General features: G+C 45.6%; 1 protein-coding gene across 4 annotated transcripts in view; it reads right to left on the bottom strand.

Moving 5' to 3' along the window:
* The window catches only part of SEMA6A (semaphorin 6A), a 126,890-nt gene that overhangs the window by 5,495 nt on the left and 102,387 nt on the right, over positions 1-19,008 (bottom strand). For 3 of the 4 annotated variants that reach the window (XM_037509480.2, XM_037509479.2, XM_037509481.2), the window contains one exon: positions 18,710-18,874. The exons of the other annotated variant lie outside the window; for it this stretch is intronic. In XM_037509480.2, coding sequence (XP_037365377.1) covers positions 18,710-18,874 — 165 coding nt within the window. The remainder of the gene's footprint in view (positions 1-18,709; positions 18,875-19,008) is intronic. 4 annotated transcript variants of the gene reach the window in all.

The raw sequence follows: 19,008 nt of genomic DNA, 5'->3' as shown, positions 1-19,008 counted from the left end.
AGACTTACAATGAAATCGGAATAAAAATCTCCACCCCCTTCCCAAACCGACAACAGACGACCCTTAAACTTCAGCTGAAATGCTTTCTATGTGACAGCCCAGGCCTTGCAGAAATGCAGCGTTGTCTCGGAGTGTTCTGGAAAATATTCTGATTAGCGAAAGCGTGGTTTTAAAACTCAGAGGCCCTTGGCCGGAGATGACATGCTCTTTTCTCTCTAAGCTGTCCTCCAACCCCCATTGTGATGTCACAGTCGGTTGCTGTGGCAATGGTTGTCCTGTGACAAAGGATGTGACTTCAGGTGGGGACAAGCAGAAGCAGCAAGTAGCAGGAGGCACAGAGATACTGTGATGAGACAAACGCCCTCAGTAACGAAGGGCAGGCAGGCTAATCACCCCAGGGAAAAGAGCGTGTAAGGCAGAAAGACACTGAGTGACTTCCAGTGATACTTTTCAACTATTTCCAGATTTACCTTCATGAACTTTTAAGGGATAGAAACTGAGAAGCCAAAAAAAAAAAAACCCAGCAGGAAATTGAGCTATAACTCACACCTTTTATGTTTTGGAGCTCCCCAAACAGTGGGGTGTCTGCATTCAAATATGTTGTAATACCCAGTCACCCAGAACGGTGCTAATGAAAATTTCTTCCTGAAATTTGCATTTGCTTGTTGTCATGCTAAAATAGCAACTGATTTTCTTTCAATTTTGATTGTGTATGGAGTTCTATTGAACATCATTCTGAACCACCTACATATAATGGCACAAAAATGTACACCTGTGAATAAAATGGGTTTGATTTCCTTCATTGGCTTGGTGATTTTACTGAGGTCTAACACAGGCTAGACCCCCACCCATGGGAGGGATGGGTAAATGTTTTCATAGAAATGGGCATTCCATGGCTCCCTTCCAGCTCACTGTATTTTTGGGGGGGAGGTGTCCCCCTCCACCCCATCAGTGCATACTTGTAACCTCAGCAGAACAGGCACATGGGAAGGTCAGTGGTAATCAAAGGATTTGTTTCATTCACTGTTTGAGAAAGCGGCAACGTTTTCAGATTTATCGATTGCTATTTTACTTTTTGCTCCCAAACATTCTTCTTTCATGGCTGAAAGTTCTTGACGTTTTACATAGCTGGAAACCACTTGCTGTCTCACTAGGAAAAACTTTTTAGTGAATGACACTGCCCTTCAGATGTTTGGTTGTTGACAAATCAAGTGGGGTGTCACTTTGGAGGAAAATGATGTCGTAGGCAGTGTCCCCCTTTTTGCTTAGTAAATAGTGCCTTCCACATCTTTCTGCACGAGTTCAGCCTTGAGTGGTTGGCCACGGGGCAGGCAGCTTCCCTCGCCTGCCGGAGCACATCCGGAACCCATGTCCAAAGTCAGAAACAGTTCAGAAATGAAGTTGAAAGCAGTGTCAAGGAGATAGGAAGTAACAGGGATATTTTGGAAACTGCCTTCTTGGTGTAAAGCTTCCCCCTTCTATCATGAAAAGGGGCAGAGCAGCAGCCACAGCAATGGGGGAGCCAGCGCTGAGCCTTCACTGCTCTGCTGCCTGGACACGCCAGCCTTGTCAGGGCCTGGGGCAGCTCGGCCTGAGGCACCCACTGCCTGGCAGGGTGGCCCTTTGGCAAGTGCCTTAACATCTTTGGGCCTCAGTTTTGCATCTGTAATGTGGGGTCAGCCACACTCAATTTTACTGCCTTCCTGGTTTGCTATGGGCCTCCCCGGTGGCACAGCAGTTGAGTGCTGGGTTGCGAAGCTGCCTGCAGCCTTTGCAGTGCTGGTTCGATCCCGGCTGCTCCCCGGCCACTGGAGGAGGGTCCCACATGGCCATGGCACAGCAGACCTCTCCTGCCGCCCGCTGCTCCCCTCAGCAGTGTACTTCGTCAGTCTGCTTGTTCTGCTCCCCGCTCTGGCTCTGGTGAATTCTCTCACCCTCCCGTGCTTCTGACTGTACCCTGTGCTTGTATAAATAAATAAATAAATAAATAAATCTTAAAAAAAAAAAAAAAAGAAAGAATCAAATGGAAGGAAAGCACGTCAGTGCTATAGTTTGTTGGACAACTCTAAAGGTCAAAGAAACCACAGAGAGAAGCGGTGGGTTGACCCAGAGCTTAGGAGTGACAGTCACAGCTGCTCCACGGGATTTGCTGAGGGTCTTGAGGGAGGGGGACAGACCTGTCCCCCCTGTGCAGACCAAGTGTTGCAATGGGATGGCTGGGTGGGTGGTGGTGGTGGTGTAAGGGAACAGTCCCTGTGCTTCAGGACTGCCTGTAGGTCCTGAGTTTTGAAATAAGTAAAGGCAGGCAATATTGAGCACAATAGCTAAAATCAGAGTCAAATTCCTACTGGAGTAATAATGCTGCCGTCAGCTCCGTGAGGGCAGGGTCTGTGCGTTATCTGTATTTATGCCCCTCGCCATCCCCAGGGCTCTTAGGTACCTAAAAAAATGAATGGAAGTAAATATAAATAATGTGATTCCACCGAACAAGAAACTAGGAATTTAGAGTAAAAAATATTGATGTTCAAGAAAGAAATTGCAATAATGTCCCAACAATTGTTCGAGGCAGTTTTCTATGTTTTGTCACTACAAGAGAAGTGGAAATTTTGTCATTCATGATGTGTATTAAATTAATCCAAGTAGCGGAAAAAAAAAAAAAAAGTTAAACAAACGGGCTTGCCCCTGAGGCTCTGACATCAGAATGGTGGTTAGCAGAAGGGCTGGGAGGCTGAAATAGGGAGAGGGGCCGACTAGTGGGTGGTGACTGGACATTTGGGGTGGCCGTGCTGAGACTGTGACCCTTAAACCTGTACAGTGTTGTAAAATGATGTTACTTCAATTAAAACAAATGAGTTCATCGTGGAGACATTTCTAAACCAGCTCCTGAATGGGTGGGTCCTCTTGGGAGAGGCTACCGCCATGCTTCTGAAGTCACAGAAACAAAATCCTGTCCTGGAACAGAAATTGAATCCTAGCATCCACCCGAGGAAAGACATCTATAAAGGTATTCAGGACTTGTGCAAAACAATAATAAGAGAAACGATTTAAAGATAAAAAGAAATTCATTCAGGATAATTCTGAAAGAGACAACGAGGGTAACTCTGGGTTGATTCTAACGCTCAGTGCTCTGGTGGAATTAAACAATTTGAAACAAAGGCATCTCTGCCAAGTATGGGCAGGATGAGCGTCCACTGCTGCACATGGCGAATGGAAACCCTGGGGAAGTGGAAGGTGTTTGGGGTTTGCATCCCCCCCAAGTATCCCCCGCTGTCCTGGGCACAATCAGAGTGGCCTCTTCACCCAGGGGTGTTGGAATGCCTTCCTCTCAAAAGCCCTGGGCCTTTGCTCTGACCAGCTGAAAATGGGGCATTCATAATGAAAACAGTATCTGAAAAATCCTCTGCATTGATTCATTAACCGCCAGCTATTTCTCAGTAGTCATGAGGTGCTAAATGGTTATTTCTTTCCACCTTCCTATTGCAGGAAGCAAAGCACACAATGGCTTGGAGATTTCTCTGAAATCATGCCTTAAATTGGCAGAACTGAGAAAGAATAGAATCACCACTGGCTTTTTGGTGTTTTCAGAGGGACCATTTGAAACTATCTAGAGGCTGAAGCAATGAAAAGATTATGAACAGCCCCGTCCTCCAGGCCCTGCAAGATGTAATTCAAAAATAAGGACAACTGTAAAGTATAAAACCAGGGGAAGTTCGACACAGTTCTGATTATCCCAGTGAGGAACATGCCAATGCATTTAGAAATACCAGACATCAAATTCTTCATTTAAAACATGGTTTCTTGTCTCCTCACTCAGTGATTCTCTGCATGGCCTGGTCTGCATGGGGAGCCCAGCACCAGAAAAGATGCTCTCCTATCTAGGGCTAGATTGTGAATATTGAATATCTTGGTGCCTTTATTTTCACAATATTTGAGTTCCACGCAACTCTGTATCTGCCTTCTGGAAACATTAACAAGCACTGTGCTGTGTGTTGGAGGTGTCACAGGTGATGGAGGCATGGAACCTGCTACTCACTGGGGGAGAAGCAGGTGCTTGCACATGAACGGCGTCCAAAGAGTGAAGCAGCAAGATATACAAAGAGATAAGTCACTTCTACTCCAATAGCGGGCAAAGCATTAGCAGAGACGGAGTGTAGCTGAGCCTGACCGCTGTGTGGATTTCAGTTGGGGTAGAGACAGCAGCAAGAACCTAGGACTGGCAGAACAGTGATGGCTGTTTTCAGGAGTGGCCGACGATCCACCTTCCTTCTAATTTCTTCTGCTCTAGGCAAAACCACTTGGCTGCCCTCTTGCTGGCTTCTGGACTTGCACACAGGCTGCTCACTCTGCATGGGGTATCCCTGCTCACCCCCGTTCTTCTGACCCTCACCCATGAAGTGCATCCAAAGTGTGGAAGCATCATGAGATGTGAGACTCCACTGGGTCTCAACCCATAGGGGAGGCTTGTCTAGCTCACTCAGACCAGGCTGGCTCGCCCTTCTGGGAGTGTCCTGGGCCTCTGCACTTCTCTATCCTACGTTACTTGCTTTATGTCTGTCTGTGTCCCGTAGACACCTCTAGACTGTTCTAGGAGGGCGGGATTTACTGCTGAATCCCCAGGCATTAAGATACCCAGTAAATATCTGTAAAACCTATAGTAAGTGAATGCACGAATGAGTGGGTACCTGTGGAGGGCAGGTAAGAGTGAGCACTAACTATCATTTGGAAGCAGGTACTGCAAAACCTTGAATGACTGAAAGAGATATTTAAAAGACCTGTCAATTTTGGAAGGAAAGCTCTTGGATCTTGGCCTTTTAAGGGTCTTGCTGCTTGAGAAATCTGACTTTCAGCTTGTTCTGACCTGGGCTGAATCCATGCTTGAAAAACTACTGGCTTCCAAGAGTCAATACCTCAGCTTTAAAGTTCAGCCATCTACCTGAATTTATTGCTACGAGATCTATACCTATCCCTGTGTCGTATAGAGAGCAGGGAGATGTTATTGTTCCGAGCAAAAAAGGAGGCAAAACAAACACATCAACTCCCTGAAATCAATTATACCTGCGAAGCTGAATGCAAGGAAGAACCCTAGAACCTTAACCCGTTCTCCCCCGTTGACCTGCTAGTGTGAGATCTAAGCCGCTGACACTGGAAATGGTTAACTGTGCGCTCTCCTCTCTCACCCCTGCTCACTGGACTGCCTGTTTCGGAGTTGCTGTGATATGATGGAAGTGTCTGTCTCCATAGTGAAGTGATTAATAGGCATCTGTGTGAAGCAGACCCGCTGACCACAAAGACAACAAAGCCTCTCTGTGTCCTTTAGAGAAATACGCAGAGGCAGAGAGGAAGATGGACATTTCCTCCACTGCCGAGCCGGAGCGGGTTCGTGTTAGGTCTGAGAGCTCAGAAAGATGGCAGAGCACCAAGAAAAGCCCCGGAGTAGGAGCCCCTAAAAATAGACTGTTGATTCTGCTTTATAGTAAAACAAGCCTGCAATTTCCTTGAAATCCTCATAACAACTTGGGTGAATGGAATCTAACAACCCAATTTTTCTTGTTTGAAAATCTTAGTGCAACAAAATGCCAGGCTCCCAGCCCTGCCAGGCGGCAGGAATGGAGGAAGGAAGCACCGGCCAGGGCCAGACCTTACCGCCGAGAACCACAGAGGGCCCGCTGGAGTCTCCCCAGAGACAGAAGCAAGCAAATGGGAGAAACCCTCACTGGGGACGATTTATCCTTAAAGCCACACCCCGGCCCCTGGGGATGACCACGGGCACAGCGCAGTGGGGCTGTCTGTGCTTATCTGGCAGGAAGCTGGCTTCTCGTCTTATGGGGTAACGTGGACCAGATGGCCCCAAATAACCTGGAAGGCCAGCAACCATGGAAATGGGCGCAGTTTGTCACTCAAACTTTCCTCTGCCTTTTATGCAATAATTCTTTATTCCCAGCAGGCTGAAGATTAGGAACTGGGAGTAGCCGTGGTCTTCAAGATGCATAAAGGTGATGACTGTCCACGCCAAAGCAGAGGCAGACTCTTGGCGGATAACAGCCTCCATTCAGAAGCTATTATACAAATCACACACTGAAGTCATGCTCACTGTGGTTGTCGGCGGCTGAATTCCACTTCCAGCTCTGTCATCTTTGAAACGGATGCATTTGGGGGGTTGCTAGGACTCCATCACAGGATGGGGGAAACGCATTCGGTGTCATGTTTTTTAGGGGAGTAGCTACTTCACCTCAGTCTTCTGTGCCAACGGGCATGTCCATGGCACTGTTCTAACCCAAAGTCCCAAACTTGGCTCTGCCGCCAGGGTCCTGCACCAGGCATAGCCTGATGTCCAGCTTGGCAGTCTCTATGAGATCATTTTTAAAGCCATGTCCTGGAACGTCAGTCTGTTTCCATGTGTTAGAACTGTCACTCTCCCTGAGAAGATAGTGATTATTTCAGAGGCGTGCTTTTGCATGGTTTATTTCCCTTTCCTTTGAGGTTTGCTTTCTAATAAGACTAGACGCCTGATATCTGAGTGATTTCCGAAACCAGACAAAGCATTTCTATTTTCCAACTTCCTGGTCCCATCATGTTCCTGTGCTTTCTCTCAAGGCATCAAAGCCACAAGTGTGGAAATGGACCTTCTTAGAAAATTGTAAAATTCAGGTGATTCTCTGGCTTATTTTCAATGCTTTTTCTCTCTGAAGAAGATGAGGAAACGGTCTTGTTTGAATACTCCTAGAACTGCCCACTTAAATGTGTGAGAGTTCTTGGGGTCTGGATTATATCAATAGAGGAGCCTGGGTTGTGATTGGTTAGGAGCATGAACATTGCGGTCTTACGACCGCGGTTTTTGTCTTGGCTCTCTCATCGGTTAGCTCTGTGACCTTGAGCAAATCACTCAATTTCTCTGAGCCCCAATAGCAGTGGCTGTGAATTGAGAGTTGTTAGAAGCATTAAATAGATAGAAAAAATGAATGCTTGTAAAGTACTTGGCATCGTGCAAGGTACATGTTAATGTCCAATTAATAATGTAAGGGAAGTGATTCTAGAATTTCTGAACAGTTACCTGCCTCGTACAAGGTCCAAGATAGACGGTTTGAATGTAACACTTTGGGAGGGATCGATTTTAATAGCCAAGAGTGGAAAAATAAGGATTTAAAAATACAACAAATCTTGGGGAATGACCTTAAATAAGACAGCTTGGTAATGACTTGGAATGCATCCCGTGTTACTGCTCCTCGGCATTACCATCACCAAGAACTTGTTAGAAGTACAACTATTTGAGCCCTACCCAGACTTTCTGCATCAGAATCTCTTGGATTGGGGTCCAGAAATTTGTGCCTTAACAAGGCCTCTAGATGATTCTTATGCTCCAGAAGTTTGAGAAACACTGCTCTAAATGAGGTGCATTATATTCCAAAAAACACAACTAGGTGTTTAGCTTTAAAACATCACCTCAGAAACCACCGAACCAGGGTATAACCAGACTTTCAAAATATTTGTAAAATAAATAGCACATAAATATAATCTTCTTGGTGATTCTGGTGGATCTTGACGACTTATCTTGACTGTAGCTACAGTTTTTTGACAAAGAATTGATGTGATTTTATTGGAAAGACAAGGCCCTCACACTTTCCCTTGGTACCTGACCATAGCTTGACACGTGGCCAAAAGCACTACATTCTCACTCCTGTAACAGAATCAACCCAATGTGCTAGAGTCAAGAACTATTGGAAAAATGCCGTGGTCTCTCCATTTGCCCCAGCAGGAAGACACAGAGGGGCGTTTCTGATGTTTCTCTCTTCTCTGTCCCAGTGGCCATCTGGGCAGTGGTTGGTACTACAAGAATCCAGATATGTCCTAGTTGGCTCAGCCCAGCCAGGACTAGGCCCCAGGGACAGATGACTCCCTCGAAGAGCACTCACTGTTGAACAGTGCAGCCTCCTTTAAAGACCCGCATCTCATGTCATCTCAAATCAGCTCCACTTAAACCAAATCAGAGCTAGCAGGCAACACAAGAGGAAAGAAAGGTTCAGGGGACCTTTCAGGAAGATTCTTTTCCTTAATGTGCCTGAATTGAAGGAGGGAGCTGAGCTCATATTTCATTCCTCAAATTAAGGGTCTGCTTTATGATAATAAAAGTGCCGAGCACAATACTGTACACAATGGAGCTCGGTGCTTACCGATCTGCTGAGTTGAACTGAATCTGCAAATCCATAGAATTATATAAGGCATTCCAGTTACAGTACATTCCTGCTGTGTGCTTTTAAATCGTGGAGCCAAGACCCATCAGCACTTAGGGTATATTTATTACCTTAACAAATGTCAGATGATTATGTCCAGTCTTATCTTTATTTATGAATAATAAGAAGCTATGAGGCTGGAAATGACACACTTTAATATGTCCAAAAGGCTAGCAAAATGCAGCTTGCTGCCCTATAAATTTCTTGACACCATTTTCCCCTCAATAAAGCATCTTCATTGTTGACTATGCTGAACTCCGATGACCTCTGTCCAGTTCATTATTATGACCACCCCTGCTTCTGTGAAGATATGCAATTGCAGATCCATATTTGAGGGAAAAAGGCATCCTTCAGAAAATATGAAACTTAAAAATAATTGGAGTGGGACATTCCTATTATCCCACTAAAAACGAATCTCTTTATGAAGATAGTTCCCAGGCTGTGGACCTTACAAGAGCTCATGAAATATTAATTAAGGATGACAAACCTTCACACTGCCCGTAATTAGCTTTCTGACACCGATTAAGATTCCATCTACCCAATATATTTGAATATATCCAACTACATTCCACTACTTCGCTTCAGGCCCTTTCTAGGGACCTGGGTGCTGGGGATCACACAGGGTGCAGATCCCGGGTCTGCAGGCCTTCAGCGCAGGCCTTCAGCACAGGCCACCCAGCCAATCTCCCCAGCCTGTCAGCCGGGCACACAGCTTTCTTTTATGGCCATTGCGCGAATTATGTATTCTGACCAACTTGTGCAGCTTTTGAGCCCATTCTCATGTTATAATATCAAAAAAGAGAAGCCTGTCCTCAGAAAATTTCCCAATTTCCACTGTTTTGCCCTTGGTAATCTACTCTGTCTATGGCACAGCGAGGTTTTCAAAGTGAAACTTATAACCACAGTTTGAAACTCTGAAATGAGGTTAGCAGAAAGAGTTTTGAGACCAAGCTATTATTTTTCCATTATTACACATGATCCCAAATACAAATAGACTCGTCACAGTTTTAATGTTAGGCCAAAACAAATTTTAGGTGAGCATGGTGCAGTTGAACCAATTAAAGAGCAAACTGTTAACTACTCCAGATGTTCAGTTAATAAGATCATGTCTAATCTAGTCCCTGTAGTCCTTGAAAGTTCCATTAAGCTGTCAGAAGACTTTGTCATTATGTGTGTTTTGTGCAAAAGATGAGAAAGAATGAGGGGAAAAAAAGCGACTGAAGGAAAAGGGTGGGGGGTAAAATGAATGCGTGTCAAGGATGATGTGGCCCTAAAAAGTGGTTTTGCATTAGGTAACGTAAGAAGCACCTCCAGAAGGTGAATTAATGTCTTAAATACCCTCAGGTTTAAGCTGCGGACTTGAAAAGAATAAAGTTCAAGTCTCCGTGATAATAATTTCAGTCCATTTTTTTAAGAAAAAAAAATTTAGGTAAAAAGGTTTAGTTGGTATTTCTAGAAAAGTAAATTCAAACACTGGTGGGCAAATTTAGGCAGGCAGGGAAATGAAACAGCTTTCTACATGGCTGACATTTACCTTTTTTTTTCCCCCTTCTACCCTTTTCACAATAATCTCATCAAGACCTTAGATAAATTCAGCAAGTTGTCAAGAGGATACAAAATTAATTAGATCAAATCTACATCTCTGCTCTCACTTGTGAGAAAACACTTACGGCCATGCACATGGGTTCCAGACCCTGCCCCCCTCCCAGCACGTCCTCCCGGGACACGTCCTGCACCCTGCCTCTGAGAGTCCAGCGCCTGTGCTGCCCACATTACCATCTCCCTGGCTTCACCAAGACAACACTGAGGCTACCAGGAGATTTGTTTTCTGGCAGGTGGCAAAAAAATACGAATATAGTAAAGAGAAGTGGTAGAATCCTGGATTTCAAAATCTTGTTATGAACAAAAAGTCTGCCAGGTGTCACATACCCCAGTGTTTTAACTAAAGCGACAGAGAAGCTTGGGGCTTTACCTAGGATTACCTCAGCCAAGCAAGGATAATTTCCAGGAAAATGCCAGCGATATGTATTAATAGTAAAAGGCACTTTAGATCGAACATTGATGCAAAGTTCTTTCCCCCAAATTTATTGGGTGTAACTAGTATCATGACGGACTTATCAGTTTCTTATCTCTTTCGTCTGTCCATCTCGTCATATCCATCTTTCTCTCCTACAAACCTATCTGCCTTCTTTCCTCTCGCTGCCTGCAGCTGAAGCCAAGACTTAGCATGCCAGGTCAGACTCCAGAACACCTGCACAAGCTCAGTTCCGACCCTGCCCTCCACGCACTTCATCACGCCTTGCCTCTTCATCACCCCACTCTGTTCCTCCTTAGCTCTGAGTCTTAGTCATGCCACTTACTTAGAGCCCCCCTCACCCCTCTCTTCCTTCACAACTTTGCAAAGCTCTTTTCCTAGGTCCTCCACTGCCCCCTCTGAGGCCCTCCCCCCAGGGCTGTAAGCTCCTTGTGTGCAGGTTTAATTTATGTTAAATTCACGTTGTATCTACTATAGCGCTCAGCGATAAGGTTTATATACAGTACCTATTTATATTAAACTATTATTGTCTAGTGCTTTTTTGGATTCCAGTTCATCTCTTCCCAAGCCATAGAAATAAGAAATGGGGAGTCAAGGGAAGGCAGTCATTGAAGTCATTAAAGAAAAAAAAAAACCACGCATATGGCTAATACAACAGTTGATTAAAAGACAACAACAACCTCTCCTGAGGTTAAGCAGAAGTAAAAATAGCCAGTAATTTTAACCATGTACCTGTTTAGGATGAGCTTCATTTCTGAGCCTTCCTCACTGACAAGTGGCATCTGAAAGCTGCTTTTAGTGATACTTTATTAAATTACTCTGCCACCTCCCACACATATGTAAGTCCAAGTGATCATTCTCTGATGTTAAAGATGATTATGATTTTTCACAGAATGAAATTTTCACTTTAACTCCTCTTGTATGGGTTAGTCTAGATCTTCATCTTAATTTTTTTTATTGAAGTAGCACTGGTTTTAACATTATATGGGTATATATCATTATCAGTCAACATCCATCCATTCTATGTTAATCTAGATTTTCTCAGAGTAAAAGGGCAAATGTAACCTAGAGACTGGATCTTCATATTTCATCATAAAATGATCAGTGACCTCTTCAACAGCAAGAGAATATACAGAATGCCTGGTTATGTTTCAACTTCAAGTTAATAGTGTGGTTTTAGTATCCCATATATTGTGTGGGATATACTTATACTAAAACAATTTATGGTTTATCTGAAAATCAATTTTAACTGGGAATTCTGTATTTTATCTAATAACCATATTCAAATTATATATTTCTGATGATTCCCACAAATATTCTTTAAACCTGCTCTAAACTTTTGGTGATGATAATAGTTTAAGAGAGTAGGAAAGATGACATTAAACCTTCAGGGAGCAAATATGTCACAATTTACAAATTAAAAAATACTAATGGGCTAAATTTCAAGAACTGTATTTTTAGTTGTCAGCAACAACAGCTGCTCATACACCAATTTTCTAATGAACACCGAAGGTATCTTTCTTCCAACTTTCAAAAACAGAAGCAGGGCCTCCCTGGTGGCACAAGGGGTTAAGACGCAACCTATGAAGCTGTTTGCAGCCTCTGCAGCATGAGCTCAATTCCTCCCCCACCGGCCAGGGCGCTACCCACCTGGCGCAGCAGACCTCTCCTGTCTTGCCCACTGCTGCCCTCAGCAGTGTATTTCAGTCAGTCTGCCTGTTCTGCTCCCCACTCTGTCTCTGGTGAATCCTCTCACACCCTCCCACCTCTGGCCTATACCCCAGTTCTTGTATGCATAAATAAATAAATCTTAAAAAACAAAAACAAAAACAGAAGTAAATGGACACTGATACAAAAGGTTTGTTGGGACAGCAGCAATTCACTCCTATGCTGTAGTGACCTTACCCCTGACCTTGTACATCCTACCTGGATAGGGAGTTGGGGCACTGCTCTCCCCATCAAACAGAACCCCTTTCCTGAATTCTCCTCCAAAACTGTCCTGTTGTGCCATCACAATGAAAAATGGTTGTGGGGCTTCCCCGGTGGCGCAGCGGTTGAGCGCTGGGTTGAGAAGCTGCCCGCAGCCTCTGCAGCGCCGGTTCAATCCCCGGCTGCTCCCCGGCCACCGGAGGAGGGTCCCACATGGTGCGCAGACCTCTCCTGCTGCCTGCTGCTCCCCTCAGCAGTGTGCTTCGGTCCTTCTGCCTGCTCTGCTCCCCGCTCGGGCTCTGGTGAATTCTCTCACCCTCCCGCGATTCTGACTGTACCCAGTGCTTGTATAAATAAATAAAAATAAATCTTTAAAAAAAAAAAAAAAAAAAAAAAGAAAAATGGTTGTGACCACTGATTTTACTAATGGAAGCTACCCAAATTACCATTGACTTAGTATTTCTGAAATAATTCTTGAGCTGTTCAAAGAAAACCTGAATTTGCCAGCATTTCCACACATTTTAAATAAGAATCCTATGTGAAACAGCCTGACCTCCCTCCCCCTCCCTGCCATGTGATGCCTGACTGCTAGAACACAGGGCCGAAGGGAAGAGACCTGTGTCCTTGGAGCTGGCTCCAGTTGCCTATCTTCCTCTGAAGCCTGTGGCGCCTGGTTTTGCCTTGTTGACCAAGACATCGGTGGTCATTAAGGCATTCTAGTACATTCTGTGGCTACATGTGTTTCAGAGCTACGTGGGCAGGATCTCCGTCTACCTGTTGGAGACCCCTAAGGCATGCAGTGCTGAGACAAGAAAAACATCAAGGTCGTGGCGATAAAACTGATTAGCCCGGGTCGGAGGACTGGCCCATGTACCAATCAGAATGTTCTTTCTTGTGTCTGCAAAACTATGTCTGGGGGACAAACTCGATTAGAAAAAGAAACAGAACCTTGGCGGGGAATGTATGCCCGGGACAAGGCCAAATGCTAAGAGAATACTTCATTGTCTAGTAACTAACCTGAGGTGGAGGGGGGCTGCTTGTATCAATAAAAATGAGTTGTACCGGGCACTCGGGATGCTTGAGCAGGAATGAGAGGCCTTGTGTCCCCTGGCTCCCGCTTAAACTCTATTCTGTGTCTGTCATTTCTTGGTAATTTCTATGGCTCAATTGGATTCCGCTCTCAACCCTGTTCACTGGAGCTGGACTCTGGCATCTACCTCTAGTACAGCCTCTACCTCCTTATTGGCATCCGCTCCTGCGCTGTGGAGTCAATAATAAACTGCTTGAAAAGCTCCAGAAAACACTTCTGTTATGGTGAGGTTACTAGGAAACGACAGAGAAAATATGGCCCACGTTTAGGAGTCAGGAAAAGAATATAATCTTCTATTTCTTTTGACTGTCACCAGCCACAATTTCCACTCTCTGTAAGGTCACCTACATAGATCTTGGTAGGCACCAAGAAACCATTTTTCCCACTGGGTTAAAGGGGAGGCTCTTTAAAATCCCCTATTTGTGAGATTTGAAGCAATGGAGGTGTTAAAATGCACGAGCAAGTTTCTGTCATCAGCTAGGCTCACCCAAATGAATCTCTCAGCCTATAAGTGGAGAACACCTGGTTCTGAGGGCCTGGGAATGAGGACAGGTGACCTTCGAAGGCACGGGAAGGGAAGCAGGGTCCGGGGTAGGCTATTCCCAGGCCAGGGGAACAGTGCAGCTGGGAGTCCTTACAGGGCCGGGGAGAGTGCAGGCAAGACACAAGTGCTGAAAGTAAACTTTCCCCAGACCACAGTTTGGGGAGTCACCAGCTGCTGTCTCCCCTGCGCGCTGCTGGCATGCAGAATACGCCTGCCAGATGCTTAACAAGGCTAGAATGGGTCATTTCAGTCTACATGCATTTCCCTCTAAGCTCCTACTTGATCGAACTTCTCATCCCCAATCCCAATGCTCAGCATTTGGAAAAGAAATCAGGAGAGAACTAGACGTAAGTGCAGCCCTCAAGAGGGATCCATGTATTCACTTGGTTTGCAGGCTCAGCCAACAGAGGGCATGGCGGCTCTTGGACCGCATCTCCCAAAGGCCAGAAGCAAAGCTCTGCTGGTAGTTTCACCCTTCCAAGGTCTCCTTTATTTGCTCCAGGTCAGAGTCACCCTAATTCAGTCCCTTAACTGCCAATATTAGGATTCGAGTGATTCCAGAGAATCACACCTACCCTATTACTTCCTTCAGCTTTGTATACCCCTGTACCTGAATTACTATTACTATTTCATTTCAATCACCTTTAAATTGTTTTTCCAATGCAAACTTCTATCATTATCATAAATGGAAAAAGGATCACCTCTCAGAGATAGAAGGTAACCACAGAAGTAAAATTAATCCAACAAAACAATGTGAATCAGAGAGAGTGGCAGCTGCCAGGCAAAGTCCCCAATCTAAAGCTTGTTCTTTCTTGTCAAAGAGAGGCAGTAGCAAGTTTAGGGAGTTGTTAATGATAAAGCAGCAAACGGAGACTTTTCTTTAGACATCAGCAAGAAGGCTGAAAGAGAAGTGAAAAGGGTGTAACTCTGCATCGAGAGGCAGCATTCTTGAAGACGTGATGTCCCTTAGCCCCCTAGGCCATCTTTGTACGGTGCGTGTCACTTGGTGGCAAGACTGCCGTAGGTTACAGTGCATTTCAGGAAGAAATAATTGACTATTGAAAGGATTATTGATTAACTGTGATTTATAAAGTTCCATTCAGGATCATTATGAAGTGTGGACAATAGATACACACTCATCATCCGTCATAGATCCTAAAAATACTATTTCCCAAACTGAAAATTGCCTTATTGAACAGCTTGTTCATTGATTAAATATAGTCAACATTTACTATGCATTTTAGTTTAAATTATTCATCTGATCTGTAATTGAGATTCTGTTTCTACATCTTTTCCTTGTCTGTAATGAGCCTATCTCCTTGACTAAATGTAATAATGTGATAATATCTCATTTTAAAGATTTCCCAAACATTTAAGCATATCACCACAATTTCAGCATTTCTCATCAAACGAGAACATCTTTCTATCTGTTGACTATTTCATCTGTTTTCTGAGCGCTCACAGCAACTCTATGAAGTCCAAAGTAGGAGATTTGCTTCTGATTAATTCTTACTGGCAGTGGTTGGCATTTACATCTGATATTTATGCTGTGCAGCGCTCTACATGGTTACTTTCCTTACATATCTGGCGGTCTTCTTGGAAATCAGGTTTTACCATTTTGTTACTTCTGGTCAGAAACAAGAGGCCCAGGAGTGGCTGTTAGTTCTCAGTATTGCTTAACCTAAAACAGCAAGATCTTATGTCTTTTGCTGTGGAATGGGGAGTGGGTGGGTGGGTGGGGGGAGACGAGCCAGCTTTGAAAATAAACTGGATTTTCTTTCTTATTCATATGTAATTAGAGTCCCTTTGTAACTGCTCATTACCACCTCAATAGTTATAGGATGAATAAATAATATATATTTTTAAATGTGGCAAAACCAAGAAAGAAGTAGCCAGCGCTGCATCTAATTTATCAACTTGGTGATTAAAGGGCTGGCTTGGGAGGCTCCAGACATCGAGGGACCCACAGATAAAATGGAGCAGTTGGCTGTGTTTTTTACTAATGAATCTCAGGCTTGAAAGATATCAAGCAATTTTAAAGAAAAGCAGCAAGGACAAGAGACATTAAGAGAGGGCCAATAGGGTAATGAAGGGCAAAGCCAGTTACTGAGAGAGAAAATTACTTCATTTTCTGTGATAATGCCCCTGCGTGCCGTGGAGGCTCTTCTCACGCTCTGTCAGGACGCCCCCTGTACCCGCAGCATCAACACGCTACTTACAGTTTAGAAGGGAAGCGCCTTGGAACCTTCCGCAGAGGGGCGGGGGGGGGGGGTGCTATTGTTTGCAAAGGGGGAGGCCAAGAACAATGGTAGCAGAAGGGGGTGAGGTTGCAAGGTGAGGAACGCCTGCTTGGACAGGATGTGAGGGACGCACAGGATTCAATCAAGACATAAGACATAGCAAGGAAAGAAAGAAAAAGGCAGGCAAACATACTCTGGAAATGCGGCATGGCTTGGAGGTTGAGGCGGGACCGACTCTGGGGCTGGCCCAGCAGGGTCCCCCTGGGGACGCCTGCACTCCGGGACTTTTAGTGGCGCCCCAGAGAACCAGGTCACCCACACTGGACGTGGCCTCCGCTAGCGGGGCTGCGGACACATCTTCTGCTTTGTGGGGAAATGCAGGGTCTTTTAGGAACAATTCCAGAGTATATTTAGCTCCCAAAGCCGGGGCACACACATGTCACATTCCCATGAGACAATAGACCCAGTGACAAGAGCACCCGCCAGAGGCCCCGTAAAACCCACAGGATTCTCACATCCTGGGAGATGCTGCACACGGATGTGACATCGTTCCGGCACCCGCGTCAGGGGCTGAGAAGAAGCGAGGGCATCGCAGATTGGCCCAAGTGAAGGGGTGTCAGAACAGAATCGAGATTTTTCCAGCGGGATCACGCCACCACCAAGTCATACCACACAGCACGCGGCCAAACAAAACGAACGTTGAAAATAAATCATGAACATCAAACAGAAAAACAATTCCGAGCGAAATGGAAATTAAAATCATAAAAATCATGGTAAAAGGAACATTAAGCTTCATCTGTTTGGTTTTGTTTTCCTTCTGATTTTCTACACGACGACTCATTGGCATTGCCCGGTCAGACACACCATCAGTTGTCAAACAAAGCAAAGTCGGATGTGACAGGGCAAGGCAAGGAGTGGAGAGCCACGAGCACAGTGATCATGTTATACACCCATGCAGTCACCTCTGCCACCATTGTTTGACGCTCTGTACACCGCTTCCAGCTTTGTCAGTATTCGGAATAAGACCCGAGAGAGTGAGCAATGCCGAATTTTCAAATCATCTGTCAAAGTGTTCATTGGACTCTTTGATCACCTCCGTCCCTCGGGGGTGTCAGCGACTGGAGAAGATCCATGCCACCCGCCTCGGTGACGGGGAGAGTGGGAAAAAATGATTGCCACCAACCGCTGGGTATTGGGTTGACATATTTCATGCTCTCCTGGAAAGACTGGGTTTCCAGAAAGTCACAATGGGCAAATGCAAAGTGATTTTACTGAGTCGTTTCTCCTTGAGAACTCAGCCGAGACTAACACAGCTGCAGTCGGAACCACACAGAACAAATACTGGCAAATGCGGGCACGGGGCCCATGAGGTGGTTCTGTCCCGTCACCCACCGGCCTGGTGCATTCTCAGGATGGACTGACCAGTGATGGACTGACCGGCGACCCCTCATACTACCAGAGGCTACTGAGGCCAGGCCTTTTTTTTTTTTTTTAAAGATTTGGGGCCAGGTATACTGATGAGAGGAAGACAGAAGGGAATAAAATCGATGGAAGGGTCAGCTCTCCACATTTTGGCTTGGCCAGTGAAGCAGCAGTGTGTGGGCCCTCTGGGGAGATGAGCATCACATGAGGATCAAAATTTAGCAGGAGAGTCTGCCTAAAAACCCTTCCCTACAAGTGAAGATGGAAATATGTCGGCAGACAGCTCTGGGCGAGGACACCTCAGAGACGGTCTTCCAAGGGTCACTCTGGCCGGGCTGCCTGGAGACGCAAAGGCCCGCTTGGATGAAACTCTTGAAAACATATAGAAGTAAACAATTCTGAATGGAGGGAAACAGCTCGCAACATAACCGGGCTTTTCAGCCTCTGATTTACAAGACTGTTTGTTGGACAAGTAAAGGCCTCTTTGGTCGCAGCTGCAACTAAAGTGGGATGTGTTACCAGAAGCAGCAAATGGCGAGAAAAGACATGACATTTCCTGTCTCCAGTTGAGCAAAGAAAGCGAGGGAGTATTGGGGACAGTTCACAGTGGAATCCCTTTCATTTGGTGCCGCTTCCTTTCCGTTTTAAATGCATAGCAATTCTGCTCGATTCAATAACATATTTTTGTTTTAGCTGTGGTCCTCCCAGGGCCTTCGGCGTCTGCCTCAGGACCTGGCTCTATTCAAATTCAGCACCAGGCGAGGGTGTGGGGTGACCAGCCAGAAAAGCCTCTGTCCTGCTATTTCTCCATTCATGGATTCAACGGGCCTTTACTGCAAGAACATTCACTGGCCTGAGCCCGCACAGCCTTCCAGGCCATCGTGGTGGGCACAGGGGATCCCAAAATCACAGAATCCGCTCAGAGCAGTGGAAGGGATCTCAGAAGCAACATCTGCTTGGGGCCAAGCCATACCCCTTTTGGGTGGAGGAAGCTTAGAGGATGTGTTATTTGTTTTGTGTGGTTTCTCCTTGGTCGGGGGGTAATTTAGGATCAAGCCCAGCACAGAGGATGGGCTCGCAGGCTTTTGTGAGACGTTTTCAATGCCAGCGCCTTGGAGGTTCCTTAAAGGCGGCTACGAGAGTCAGCTGGAAGCAGTTACACAGACCTCCCCACTTTTCCTCCCTCTCCCCCCAGAGGAAGAGGCATTTCCAAGGCCTTACCCTTCTTGTCTTGGTGATTATGGGAAGACACTGCCCCCAAAGTGTCTGTGCTGTCCGGTGAATGGAGCAGATCCTTCCAATCCAGCATGCCTCCCCTAGACTCAAACCCCTCGTGAGCCGCCGAGTCTGACGTGGTGGTGCTGTGCAAGAGGGAACTGGAGTGCCCTGTTTGCATCACAAATACAGTTAGGGAAGACATCACTGGAGGGACCCACATTCCCTTTTCTCAGAGGCCAGAAGGTGGGACACCCAAGCTGGCTGCTAAGACTGGAAGGAGATGGTCCTAGAAATAACGAGGC

Source organism: Talpa occidentalis, unplaced genomic scaffold (genome assembly GCF_014898055.3).
Source record: "Talpa occidentalis isolate TD23 unplaced genomic scaffold, MPIMG_talOcc4v2.1 talOcc4.13, whole genome shotgun sequence".
Lineage (NCBI taxonomy): Eukaryota > Metazoa > Chordata > Mammalia > Eulipotyphla > Talpidae > Talpa > Talpa occidentalis.
This window is presented reverse-complemented; position numbering and strand designations above follow the sequence as displayed.